The sequence below is a fragment of the Garra rufa genome, chromosome 21, assembly GCF_049309525.1.
Source record: "Garra rufa chromosome 21, GarRuf1.0, whole genome shotgun sequence".
Lineage (NCBI taxonomy): Eukaryota > Metazoa > Chordata > Actinopteri > Cypriniformes > Cyprinidae > Garra > Garra rufa.
In genome coordinates, this window is record NC_133381.1 from 37343595 (window position 1) to 37357644 (window position 14050).

The window sequence follows — 14050 nt, forward strand, 5'->3', positions numbered from 1 at the left end:
AAATCATTGAATCCTATTAGACCAATAGCATCGCGTTCAAAAATGACCAACGAGTTTCCATATTTGTTGTATTTAAAACTTGACTCTTCTAAACAGATTTTCATCTTAACAAACCATAAATCAATGGAAAGCTTATTTATTCATCAGTATAAAGCTGTGTGGAGCACTTTTTACGATGGATCGACGCAATTTATTAGACTTGAATTGAAAAACTCAACAGCTATTCACTGCCGTTATAAAGCTTGGAAGCGCAAGTACATTTTTCAATATATCTCTGATTGTATTCATCTGAATGACAAAAGTCATATACACCTAGGATGGCTTGAGGGTACGTAAATCACTGGGTCATTTTCATTTTTGGGCGAACTATCACTTTAAGTCCTTTAAGTGTGAACTAAAAGGCTGTGTGCAAGAAATTTACTGAATTCGTCTCAAATAATCTGGCCACGCAAAGTGATTAGTAGCCATTCAAATCGGATACAGAATTCAAATTGGGATTACGATTAGAATTTTGGAATACTGGATCAGCAATTCCACCCACTCCGCCAGATTATAAGGATTTCAACCATGGATGAACATATTATAAACACACACACATAAACAGTCTCAGAGCACAAGAAACAAATTAGTCATGGATGGATAGTCTCAAATTGCATTTTAATGGCTCTAGGTACTTTTGGCTGTCATGTGTGATACTGTGAAACCATGTCAGCCCTACTAACTTCAGGAACTTGACAGCGCTGGGAAAGAGGTGCTAACAAGAGGAAATATGAGACGTACATACACACACTTGCATACATGAAGGTGTCTGGCATTACAAAGATGTCCAAAACAGTGCCCCTCATTGGCTAAACAGCTTTCAAGCACACAACCCATACACAAAAATCAAGTAACTTTAAAAAAAGACATTGTTTACTGGTTCTTTTTGTTTGCAATCTGTTTCATTGGCTGTGATCAAACTAAGAGTTTCAAGAGTCCCCTGCAATCACAGCTCAAAAGACGTATTATCATCCTGCCTTTGCTGTAATTACTATCTTTCCGAACACCAGCTTAGAAAAGCATATGTGCGCTCTTGTGAAAGAGAGAGCTGAGGAGGAGACTGTCTGAGACGTGTGGAACAGATGTGCAGGAACAATACCATCTGATGAATTAAATGGTGAAATTCGCAGGTGAAGGCGAAAACTTAACCCTGGTTAACCTAATGATTAACACATACACACACACACACACACACACACACACACACACACACACACTCAAACATAGTTTATATCAATCATGTCACCCTAAAATAAATGCACCACATGTACATGCCAAAAATAAAGCCTGTTTAGAACCTAATCCCACTGACCTAATAAAACGGTGGCATACTGACAAGCACATTGTTGATAAATGCCTTTCCAGACAGCTGAATTGCAATGGTATGTGACTGTAAAGTGAATGATTGCCAAGTGCATGCAAATGTGTTCTTATAGTAATAAATACGAGAAATAGAAATAATGCAATTAGAAGCATGCAACTGATATTTTCACCTAGTACATTATTAAATATTACATTAAATTTGCAAATATTATGTCATTAATATTTCATTCCACTTTTAGAGGTTCAGCTTGTCACTAGGCAATGCTCTTATCTTTGTGTACATCTCAGTGTATCCAACACAAGCCTTTTTCAACGTCCTTAATCTTATTTATATACACAGACAGGACATCCAGACGTCACATTGTGTTTAAATTGTCACTGCTGAACGTATCTCCTAAAGCCACATGTAAATGTGCATCTCTGCTCTTTCCTGCTATTGTTGTTCATCCTCGTGCACACAAGGTTTCCCATTTATCCATTCAGCAGCTCTCCTCTTGTTTTATTCATGTGTTCTGTTTACAAACTGACTTAAATCAAGAAATGTATTCAAACAGCTGTCAAGCTATTTGACCTATATAACTCATCACTGTTGTTGTTAGTAGTCTACTGTTTAACTGAATATCATTTCAGATTAGTGTCCATTTCCAAATATTTCACTCTGCTTTATTCGAAATTGTTAACTTTTTGAGCAAAATGATCACAAATCCTAACTTTCTGGAGTTCACCATGTTGTCACTAGGGCAAGGTACATGCCTAAAGGCTTCATGAGATATGACTATGCACCCTTTAGGAGTAGATAACACACAAAGGTCTGTTCATAACAGTGAACTTCACAGTAAATGCATTTCTATATTAGTTTTACTCAACGTAAGTGCACATTAAGGTAAGCACTACTAATATAAAGAGTCACTTACCGTCGGGTGATTGATGAGTGGAGATGTCAGCTGTCAGTCCCACAATCAGCAGCACAAAAGCGCAGAGTCCGCTCATGAGGCACCAGTTCTCCATGCGCCGGTAGATCCTCATGATGCCCGACTCCTTATGATGAGATCTTCATAATATACCGACACAGAAACACAAACACACATACAGCGCAAGAAGAGAGGATGTGAGGGACTTCCTGCAATACGAATAAATCCACAGGGGAGATAGGGCAGGGTGGTCTACAGACTCAGAGCCGCGATTGAGCTGTCAGGAAAACTTTACAAAGCCAGTACTGCTTAAATCTTTAGGGTCTTTACTGTGTTCACACTGTCCCGTGTCACATATGCAAAGTGTAAACAAAAGCAAAGAGCACAAGGACAGCTACGGACAGATGCAGTTTGGTCTTGTGCTTTGGTGAAGTGTTGATTCTTTGGAAGAGTGCGGCTTGAATCTCCACGTGTTTTATAGCGGGGCTCTGCAGGGTCCTAAAGCTATTCATTCAGGGTCTTCAAAACAAGCTATCGTTTACAAACGATATTTATAGATATAGAAAATGTATGTTTAATTACTTAATTCATTCCATGATAGTATTCTTTTATTAGGTCAGTAAGTTTAATAATATCAATAATAATAGCTGTTATCATTTATATTGCATTTATATTCAGTGCCAATTTATATTAATAAACTATATGTGACCCTGGAACACAAAACCTGGGTATAATTGTAGCAATAGCCAAAAATACATTGTATGGGGTCAAAATGATCGATTTTGAAGTACAAAGCATGTCCACACTGCAAAAAATGCTTTTCTTACTGATTTTTTGTCTTGTTTCCAGCCAAAATATCTAAAAATTCTTAAATCAAGAAGGATTTTCTAGACAAGTAAAAATTATTGTCTTGTTTTCAGAAAAAAATAATGAAATAATAATAATTTTAAACAGACAACAAGATTATTTTTCTTACCCCATTGGCAGATTATTTAGCTTGATTCAAGCAAAAACTCACTTAATTTTGACTTGTTTTTTTCTGAAAACAAGAAAATATTTTTTACTTGTCTAGAAAATCCTGCTTGATTTAAGAATTTGTAGATATTTTGGATGGAAACAAGACAAAAAATTCTAAGTAAGAAAAGCATTTTTTTGCAGTGCAGTTAAGATATTTTGTACATTTCCTACCGTAAATTTATCAACACTTAATTTTTGATTAGTAATATGCATTGCTAAGAACTCATTTGGACAACCTTAAATGCTATTTTCTCAATATTTTGATATTTTGCACCCTCAGAATCCAGATTTTCAAATAGAAACAAATTATGGGCCTATTCTAACAAACCATACATCAGTGTAAAGCTTATTTATAAAAAAAAAACCCTTATGACTGGTTTTGTGGTCCAAGGTCGCATATGCACTTATATATAAATAAATTATACATAACTACATACATTAGTTACAGATGTATTTACAGGAAGGTATTTTTAAATGCAAGTACAATGTAAAAACTTTCACAAAAAAATGCATTAACCAAATTATTAATTTAAATGTAAGTACACAGTAGTTATATCACTTCATATGAATTGGATTATTATTACTATATACCATAGGATCAGTAAGATTTTTAATGTATAATTTAAGAAGTTTCTTATGCTCATCAAGGCTGCATTTATTTGATCAAAATACATAAAAATCTAATTTTGTGAAATATTATTTCAATTAAAAACATCAGTTTTCTATTTTAATATACTTTGAAATATATATATATTTTACTGTGAAGCAGAGCTGAACTTTCAGCATCATAACTCCAGTCTTCAGTGTCACATGATCCTTCAGTAATCATAATATACAGATTTATTATCAATGTTGGAAACAGTTGTGCTTTTTCAGGATTCTTTCAGGAAATTTTGTTAAAACATACACTTTTCACAAGTTTCCTTTTTAAAGAAATTAATACTTTTATTCAGCATGGATGTGTTAAATGGATAAAAAGTGATATTCAAGACTTATATTGTTAGAAAATATTTTTAATTAGAATAAATGCTGTTCTTTTTAACGTTTTATTCACCAAAGAATAAAAAAGCATCACAGGTTCCAAAAAATAAGCAGCACAACTGTTTCAACACTGATAATAAACCAGCATATTAAAATTATTTCTAAAGGATCATGTGACACTGAAGACTGGAGTAATGGCTGATGAAAATTCAGCGCTGCGTCACAGAAATAAATTATATTTTAAAGCATAATAAAATAGGAAACCAATATTATAAAGTTGCAATAATATTTCACAATACTACATTTTTCTCTGTATTTAACTACAGCCTTGATGAGCATAAGAGACTTTGTTAAATCTTACTGATCCTAAACCTCTTTATACAAAAAAACAAACATAATACTTCAGTCTTTTAGATTTCATGTTAGTGTTATTTTATTGTGTGTTGCTGGTCAATGGTTTATGTGTAGCCTTCGAAATAAATACACATATTTGTTTATTTCACTGTCACAGTGTTATTCTCATTTACTCAATCTTGTGAATGGCTTCTGCTTGATTTGACATGAATGAGTTCAGTGTAATTTGAACGCTACTGTGGTAGTTGTGCATTTTAAATTAAATTTCACACTACATTTAAAATATCCCATGATTAATTGTTAAGTTAATTTTTGCCGACATAACACTGCTGTAGGAATTCAAAAATGGCTCCACATATTTTAAGAGTTTATTTGCAAGGAAATTATTCATTTTTTTAATAGGGTCATTTCTTCTTTCCTTTTCGGTATGCAAGGCACTCCATAATAACTCTCTCAAGGTTTCCAGCAGGTAGCATACTGACCTCAGAGACTCAAGGACTTGTTAACATTTTTGCATTTTCAAATCAGCATATTTGCTTGCTCCCGCTCTTGCGCTTTTATGAGACTTTCAAAGCACCACAACCAGCTCTGAATTCTGATCGCTAAATAAAGTTGAGTTTTTCACTCTTAAGTTTCTTGTCTCTGCTTTACCATCATGTCATCCAATCTGTCATCTAACACCTGATCACCGACTTTCCAGACTAATCTGCCGTTATGCTGTTCTCTCTTGAATTCCATTACCCCAAATTTCACGTTCCGCACTAGAAAGCCTGACACTTCCAGGGCAAAGGCGTCAGTGAAATACAAGCCCCTCTCTTTTTATCATACATCCCACGGCGTTTTAACATTACAGAGCTGCGTCACGTTCTGAAATTGGCTATTACAAAAAGAGAACGTAATGTCCAAATTTTAATGTGGGGAAAATTGCATAATGAATCTGAATAAAAGTAGGTTCAAAAATGGCAATACTACATTATCTTTTTTTTTTTAAATAATGCTATTATGAAACCATTGTTGATGACCCTTTAAACCAAAATTACTATTATTTCATGAGTAGAACAAGTTGTACGTAATAAATCTTTGTAATGGGTTTTAGAATTAGCTTGGTTTTGCGATTAATCATCCTCTCAATAAGGTCAATCTATTTCCACTGCTGAAAAAAATATATTTTTTGATCATTTTGAGCAAGGTATATGGAGATTTGACATTTTTAATGACAGTACATTCTTATCATCAAACATGTTCTTCTTAAAAATACCTATCACACAGCACAGACACAGCAGGGCATGGACTTGCATCTATATGTCATGTGGATTCACCCCAGGTCCAGTAAAAGGCGTTTTATATTTGGAACAATGCATCAGAAAGCCAGGCTCTGCTCTCAAGAGGAAGCTGCAAAGGTCTTGCTCGTCTTCAGTTCTTTGCCTCAGGCAAGGAGAACGCGGGGGATATGAATCTTGTGAACAGGCACTTCCCTCAGTCACCGTGTCTTTGAAGAATCTGGTCCAAAAGTTTCTGTGGAAAAAAGAAGAGGAAACTTTTAACTCAACTACAACCAGGCAAGCAGCCTCCTCGTCAAAGCACCTGCACGCTCAGGTCAAGTGCTGAAGAAATGAGGGGGAAGTGACTGTGTGTAATCTACAGATTACCCAGAATTCTCCCCGCCTGTCCCCCTGGGTGGCCATCTCCCCCAGGAGCAATGATAACCTGCTATCTGTGCTCCAACCACATCATGCTATCATAGCTTTTCCCTCCTCGGAGGTATTCATTTTATTTTCTGCCTGGTTCTCTTGTCCTTGGCTATCTTTGATGCTGCGCTCCGTCAGCTGCTGCTGAATAACCTGCACATTCCAGTTTAGATTAGAAAAAGTTGAATATGTTTTGTTTGAGAAGCTCAACTTTTGTCACAAACTGTTGATTTACACCAACTTTAAAAGGAATGGTTAACCAAAAATAAAAAACTACTATAAAGGCAGTCATTCAAATTCATATGACGATATAACTTCAGTGCAACACAAAATGAGATGTTTAGAAGAATGTTCATGCCGCTCTCTTCCATAAAGTTAAAGTGAAACATCTGACTAACATTTGGTGAACTAACTAACTTAAAACCTGAAGTAAATTAAATATTTATGCATTTAGATCATTCCCAAATGCAGGGGTTAAAGTAAAAAAAAATCCTGAGCCTGACCTTTTTTGGAAGGGGGGGGGGGGGGGGGGTTGAGAGAAACTTAACAGAAGGACTTACTTCAAATATTGACGATGATAACAAAAATAAAGTAACAAGAGCTTAAAGTGCTGACTCTCTTCAATAATTATGCTTTGCACCATTTATTTAAAAGTACTATGTCAAATAAAGCCAAATAAATGCCAGTTTGTTACACAGGGTGACCAGTGGCTGAGAAATTCTGAATGACAAATCATGTTCTGATATAAATGTGCACAAACGTATTTTTAAATCGCAGACACGGTCAGTCATAGACAACGCTGTGCCAGCTGTAACAGTTGCTCCCGGCAACATCGTGGTAAGTTTGAGTGCACGGGCAGCGGCTCTATGACCGGAGTCTACATCATGACGAACAAGCACTTTCTTACCGCTGCTGGACATTAGAATTAGACATTCACTTGTCCGAGTGAAAAATTTACTTGTCCGGGGCAAAAAATGCCTTTTTTTACTTTTTATTTTGCTGTAAATTAATCCATTCTGAAACAAAAGTCTCATCATTACTCTATAAGGTCTTGCTTTAATCAGAATATTTGTGATATTTGCCTTAAATTGATTTCTAGGACACTTTTTAACTTTATTTTCCTAACCTTACTAACTGTATGTGTTATCATTCACATCAAATTCTTAAATTTTATCAATACATCAAATTAGAATACTTAGACTCTGTATGGTTACACAAATTAAATCAGTATCAACAAACTCCATTTTTTTCACTGCACAGGAAAAACCGAGCCTGCAATGAAATTGACATTTAACTGACATTTAACTGTATTTACTTCGACTGTTTAATGAAGATAAGAGGTTCCAAAAAATGCATTTACACAGTAAAATTGCAAATACATGCATAATGAAGTAAGATTAATGTTTTACTTTTTTTGAACAAATCTAAAATCTAAAACCTAACCACCAATAGGTGGCAGTAGTCACTGTCTTAATGAGCGAGTCACGGATTGGATTCAACCAGTTCGTTCACTGACTCACTCGATTCATTAAAAAAATGCTAAATGATTCAGTACTGAAATACCGCTGTGTTGCTCGGAGATTCACGGAGGTTCTACTGTTGCTTTGCTTAGAATTATTTTCGTTAGCAAAAACGGTTAATGATGTGTCTAAAAAGTAAGCCAGTTAATATTAACTACCAGTTTATTGAACTACTGTTATATAAAATCAATGTCACGTTTGCAATCGTAATGGTGCTTTCCTACCGCAGTATGTTTGTTCATGTTTGTTTCTTTGTGTCTGCTGTTGCGCCTATTAGTGTTGATTTTCTGTGAGTCAGAGAGCCTGCACGAGCTTGATACTTGATACTTCTCGTTTTCAGTCATCTTAAGTAATAAATTCGAATTATGCTCACCAAAGTTTCGTTGCTGCGCTAATTGATGTTTTAATCGTCGGTCGGGCAAGTAAAATCCTCTTTCACTTGCCCTTTCACAAAATCCACTTGACTGGACAAGCGGACAAGTGTTAATGTCGAGCCCTATATATATATATATTAATCTGTGATACCTTATGATACCATCGTTACTTTCTTCAATCCACGCCCAGCGACATTTATTTTTGAGTCCTTTATCTATTGCTAGGACATCATCCCCAGGCTTCATAAACCTCCGCTCCATTTTTTTTCTCCGACAACGCTAACGTGACATTGACGTATGGGTGTCAATCATACTGTGTTGCAATGACCCGCCCTTCTCTGCTTCTGATAGGCTTGTAACGTTAGTTAAAGCTGCGTTCCTCTCATATGATTGGTAGGTGAAATAAATTGGTTTGAAAATATTAAACCGCATGCTCAGGCTCTAAAATATTATAATTTTTTTTCCCCTCACGGCAGCACGCCGGAGATCCGGCACGGTGCCGGAATACTTTAAGCCCTGCAAATGTCTTAAGTAGCATGGGTATATTTGTAGCAGTAGCCAAAAGTACATTGTATGGGTCAAAATTATTGATTCTTTTGTGCCGAAAATCATTAGGATATAAAGTAAAGTTAATTTTCAATGAAGATATTTAGTAAATTTCCCACTGTAAATATATCAAAATGTAATTTTTTTTTTTACTTTATTTGGATAACTTTAAGATTTTTTTGCACCCTAAGATTTCAGATTTTCAGTTAGTTAGTTGTATCTCAGCCAAATATTGTCCTATTCTAATAAATTTATTTATTCAGCTTTTATCATTTTAAAAAATTGGCACTTATGACTGTTTTTGCGGACCAGGGTCAGATATAGTCACATCACTAATTTAACAGTTCACTTCGGATTTACTGTAATTTGGACAATAATTTTGGAATTTAGCCAAATGTGACCCTGGACCACAAAACCAATCATAAGGGTTTATTTGGTGAAATATTTGTACATCATCTGAAAAAATAAGCTTTCCAATGATGGATGGTTTGTTAGGATAGGACATTTGGCCGAGAAAATCTGGAATCTGAGGGTGCAAAAAAATTTAGAAAACCGCCTTTAAAGTTGTCCAAATGAAGTTTTTAGCAATGCATTACTAATCAAGTTTGATATATTTAAGGTAGGAAATTTACACAATATTTTGATGGAACATGATCTTCACTTAATATCCTAATGATTTTTTCTATAAAAGAAAAACTCAGTAAGCACAGTACATTAAATGTGCAGTTACTGTAAAATTAAAAGTACAGAGGGTATTTGTGTAGTCAAAAAGTAATTTGTTCCTGTGATAACAAAGGAGCCATTACCTCTGTCCTCAGTGTTTCATGATCTTTCAGAAATCATTCTAATATGCTGATTTGGTCAGATACATTTCTTTTTACTGTCAGTATTGAAAATAGTTGTGCTGCTTAAGATTTGTGTTGGAAACCATAAACCACTTTAATATCTGAAGAGGAATTAAATATAAATTGTTTGTGCCTAATTGTAGCTGGATTAACATTTACACATACTGGAAGAAGCAAAAAACAGTAAAAACAGACTGGTGTGATTTCACTTAGACTATAGCATTTAAAAGACATTTAAAGAAATAGTTCACCCAAAAAAAGAAAATTACCCCATGATTTACTCACCCTCAAGCCACCCTAGGTGTATACGACTTTCTTCTTTCAGATTAATACAATCAGAGATTTACTGAAAAATATCCTGGCTTCTTCATTATAAAGCTCTTCTGAGCTTTATAATGGCAGTGAATGGCTGTTGAGATTTTAAAGCAAAATAAAGTGCATCCATCCATCATAAAAAGTACTCCACTTGGCTCAGGAGTGTTAATTAAGGCCTTCTGAAGTGGATCAATGTGTTTGTATAAACCATAATCTCTAGCTATCTGCTATTTCAACAGATGACGTACGATGTAAGCGTAGTGTAAGTGCAGAAGAGAGAGATAAACAACACTAGTCCCGATTTTGAAATACGAAGCAAGGATTTGTAAAGAAAAATGTTGGAGGATTTCGATATAAGCAAAGAGTAGACTAGTTTTCCTTAGCTGTGAACAAAAAAACAAAAAAACAAAAAAACTTGGTTCTTGCGAGACTAGTATATTCTCACCGGACCTTACGCTACGTCTACGTCCTACTTCATCTGCTGGAACACTTCTCTCTCATGAATGTGCATACAACAGTAAGCAGATGCTAGATTATGGTTTGATTAAGTTGTTAATATGAACATTTTTCTCATACAAATGCTTTGATTTGCTTCAGAAGGCCTTTATTAACCCTCTGGAGCTGTGTGGAGTACTTTTTATGATGGATGCACTTTATTTTGCTTAAAAATCTCAGCACCTATTCACTCCCAGAAGATTTTTTTAACATAACGATTGTATTCGTTTGAAAGAAGAAAGTCATATACAGTCGTGGCCAAAAGTTTTGAGAATTACATAAATATTAGAAATTGGAAAAGTTGCTGCTTAATTTTTTATAATAGCAATTTGCATATACTCCAGAATGTTATGAAGAGTGATCAGATGAATTGCATAGTCCTTCTTTGCCATGAAAATAAATTTCCACTGCATTTCATTGATGTCATTAAAGGACCTGCTGAGATCATTTCAGTAATCGTCTTGTTAACTCAGGTGAGAATGTTGACGAGCACAAGACTGGAGATCATTATGTCAGGCTGATTGGGTTAGAAAGGCAGACTTGACATGTTAAAAGAAGGGTGATGCTTGAAATCATTGTTCTTCCATTGTTAACCATGGTGACCTGCAAAGAAACGCGTGCAGCCATCATTGCGTTGCATAAAAATGGCTTCACAGGCAAGGATATTGTGGCTACTAAGATTGCACCTAAATCAACAATTTATAGGATCATCAAGAACTTCAAGGCAAGAGGTTCAATTCTTGTTAAGAAGGATTCAGGGCATCCAAGAAACTAGCAAGCGCCAGGATCGTCTCCTAAAGAGGATTCAGCTGCGGGATCGGAGTGCCACCAGTGCAGAGCTTGCTCAGGAATGGCAGCAGGCAGGTGTGAGCGCATCTGCACCCACAGTGAGGCCAAGACTTTTGGAAGATGGCCTGGTGTCAAGAAGGGCAGCAAAGAAGCCACTTCTCTCCAAAAACACATCAGGGACAGATTGATCTTCTGCAAAAAGTATGGCGAATGGACTGCTGAGGACTGGGGCAAAGTCATATTCTCCGACGAAGCCTCTTTCCGATTGTTTGGGGCATCTAGAAAAAGGCTTGTCCGGAGAAGAAAAGGTGAGCGCTACCATCAGTCCTGTGTCATGCCAACAGTAAAGCATCCTGAGACCATTCATGTGTGGGGTTGCTTCTCATCCAAGGGAGTGGGCTCACTCACAATTTTGCCCAAAACCACAGCCACAAATAAAGAATGGTACCAAAACACCCTCCAACAGCAACTTCTTCCAACAATCCAACAACAGTTTGGTGAAGAACAATGCATTTTCCAGCACGATGGAGCACCGTGCCATAAGGCAAAAGTGATAACTAAGTGGCTCGGGGACCAAAATGTTGAAATTTTGGGTCCATGGCCTGGAAACTTATACTTATTTATATGAACTAAAGTTATGCACTCTATGAGCTCCAAAACAATGTCTATGTGAACTCTTTTAGCATCTTTCTCTCTCAGTGTCTCTCTCCCCCTCACCTGCTTCTCTCTATCTTCAGCCTGACTTATCAAGAATTCATCACTGTCACAGAGGAGGTGCAAGCCTGAGAGACAGAAGGGCTTCATGGGAGACAGTGAGGCAGACACTTCATGACAAAGTATCAGCCTCACAGGACCTGACACCCATTAAAACAACACACCCCGACAAGAGATTTCTCCTTTACAAAAGCACCCGTTTTAGGCATCCAGGGATCAGCCTGTCAGCAAAGACATCCAAACTACCAGTGAAAGCTGTCCTGTTGTGGAATTCAACAGTCTAAACATCAAAAACAGGGAAATTATTGTTGACACAAGCCTCCTTTGTGTCACAAGCGTCCCATAAGTATCAGGGCCGTGTCTGTCACCGAAAAAAGAACAAAAGGAATGCATGAATAAATCAGCCTTGAGTGGAATTAATCTGGATATCAAAAAGTTTGACAGGCAGGATTCATTTGAAGAACGATACTGACCTCTGCTGGAAGACAGGGTAAGTGCAATCAATACGATCGCTGAAAAAAGTCTTTATTTCTTCATCCTAATGTTATTCCAAAGCTGTACAACTTTCCGTGGAGCGTTCTAGAGAATCTACTAGTCAATCTGTTAAAATGAATGCAGACCAAAGCTTTCAAGCTTCATCAGAATGGATAAAAGAGTGCCATGAGTTGATCATAAAAGTGGTCCATATTAAGTCTTCTGAAGTCATATGTGACCCTGAACCACACAACCAGTCATAAGGGTAATTTTTTAAACTTGAGATCTATATATTATGAGCTTTCCCTGAATGTATGGTTTGAAAAACTATTTGCAAAATCTGAAAACTGAGCGCACAAAAAAATCTAAATAATGAGAATTGCCTTTAAAGGTGACCAAATGAAGTTCTGCACAATGCACATTACTAATAAAAAATTCTGCTTTTATATATTTACAGTAGAAAATTTACAAAATTTCTTGATAGAACATGATCTTTACTTAATATGCTAATGATTTTTGGCATAAAAGAAAAATTGATCATTTTGACCCATACAATGTATTTTTGGCTATTGCTACAAATATACCCGTGCTACTTAAGACTGGTTTTGTGGTCCAGGGTCACATATGACAGCTTTGGGTTACTGGATCATTGAGATTGTGAACCAAATGCAAAAAACAGCTAGTTAATCATTAAGACTCATTTTGTGACATGGATCAATCAAATCATTGGAAAGATCCAACTCAAAAGAATTATTCATTCACAAACCAGACATTACTTTTATCTAGGGCAAAGATTATCAGTAAATAACAGCTTAAAAGGATAGTTTTTCACCCAAAAATGAAAATTAGCTGTTTATCTGCTTACCCCCAGGGCATCCAAGATGTAGGTGACATTGTTTATTCAGTAGAACACAAACAAAGATTTTTAACTCAAACCGTTGCAGTCTGTCAGTCATATAATAGCAGTCAATGGGCACCAAATCTTTGAGAGTAAAAAAACTGAGTTAAATAATGATATAAATACTGTTCAGTTTCTTGCACAGACCGTTTGTTTCATGTGTTAAGACCTCAATGTATCGTCACGAGCCGCAGGGTTTAATTTGGTTTTGTCTGTGTATGTTTTTTTGACTCTCAAAGCTGTGGATCCCATTGACTGCCATTATATGACTGACAGACAGCAATGGTTTGAGGTAAAAATCTTTGTTTGTGTTCTACTGAAGAAACAAAGTCAGCTACATCTTGGATGCCCTGGGGGTAAGCAGATGTAATGTAAATTTTCGTTTTTGGGTGATCTATCCCTTTAAATTTATCACATGACTTTAGAAGACTTGAAATATAATTCACAAGTATAGTGTTTTTCCTTAAATAAAAATGGAAAGACTACAAAAAGTCTTCCTTTTGTGTTCCACTGAAGAAAGTAAGAGTACATGGAACTACATGAGGGTGAATAAACTGTTGGCTCTCTGCACGAATGCCCCTCATGAGCCTCTATAAACTGCTTGACACCTCAGCACGGAGGTAAAAGTTCAGCAAGGTGAGATCAGACAGTCTGGCACCACACAGCACCTGCTGTTTCTAACCGGAGGGAAGGTTTTCACAGAGCAGCACAAGTTTCATCTCCGCTGGTACACTTGGGCTGACAGTTGTGACAGAACGCATTAGGAG

The 14050-nt window shown here is 36.2% G+C and overlaps 1 protein-coding gene across 1 annotated transcript in view; it reads right to left on the reverse strand.

The window, feature by feature from the left end:
* The window catches only part of adam12b (ADAM metallopeptidase domain 12b), a 145386-nt gene extending 142998 nt beyond the window's left edge, over window positions 1-2388 (reverse strand). Inside the window, exon 1 of the mRNA XM_073827314.1 lies at window positions 2277-2388. Coding sequence (XP_073683415.1) covers window positions 2277-2388 — 112 coding nt within the window. The remainder of the gene's footprint in view (window positions 1-2276) is intronic.
* Window positions 2389-14050: the final 11662 nt, after the last annotated feature.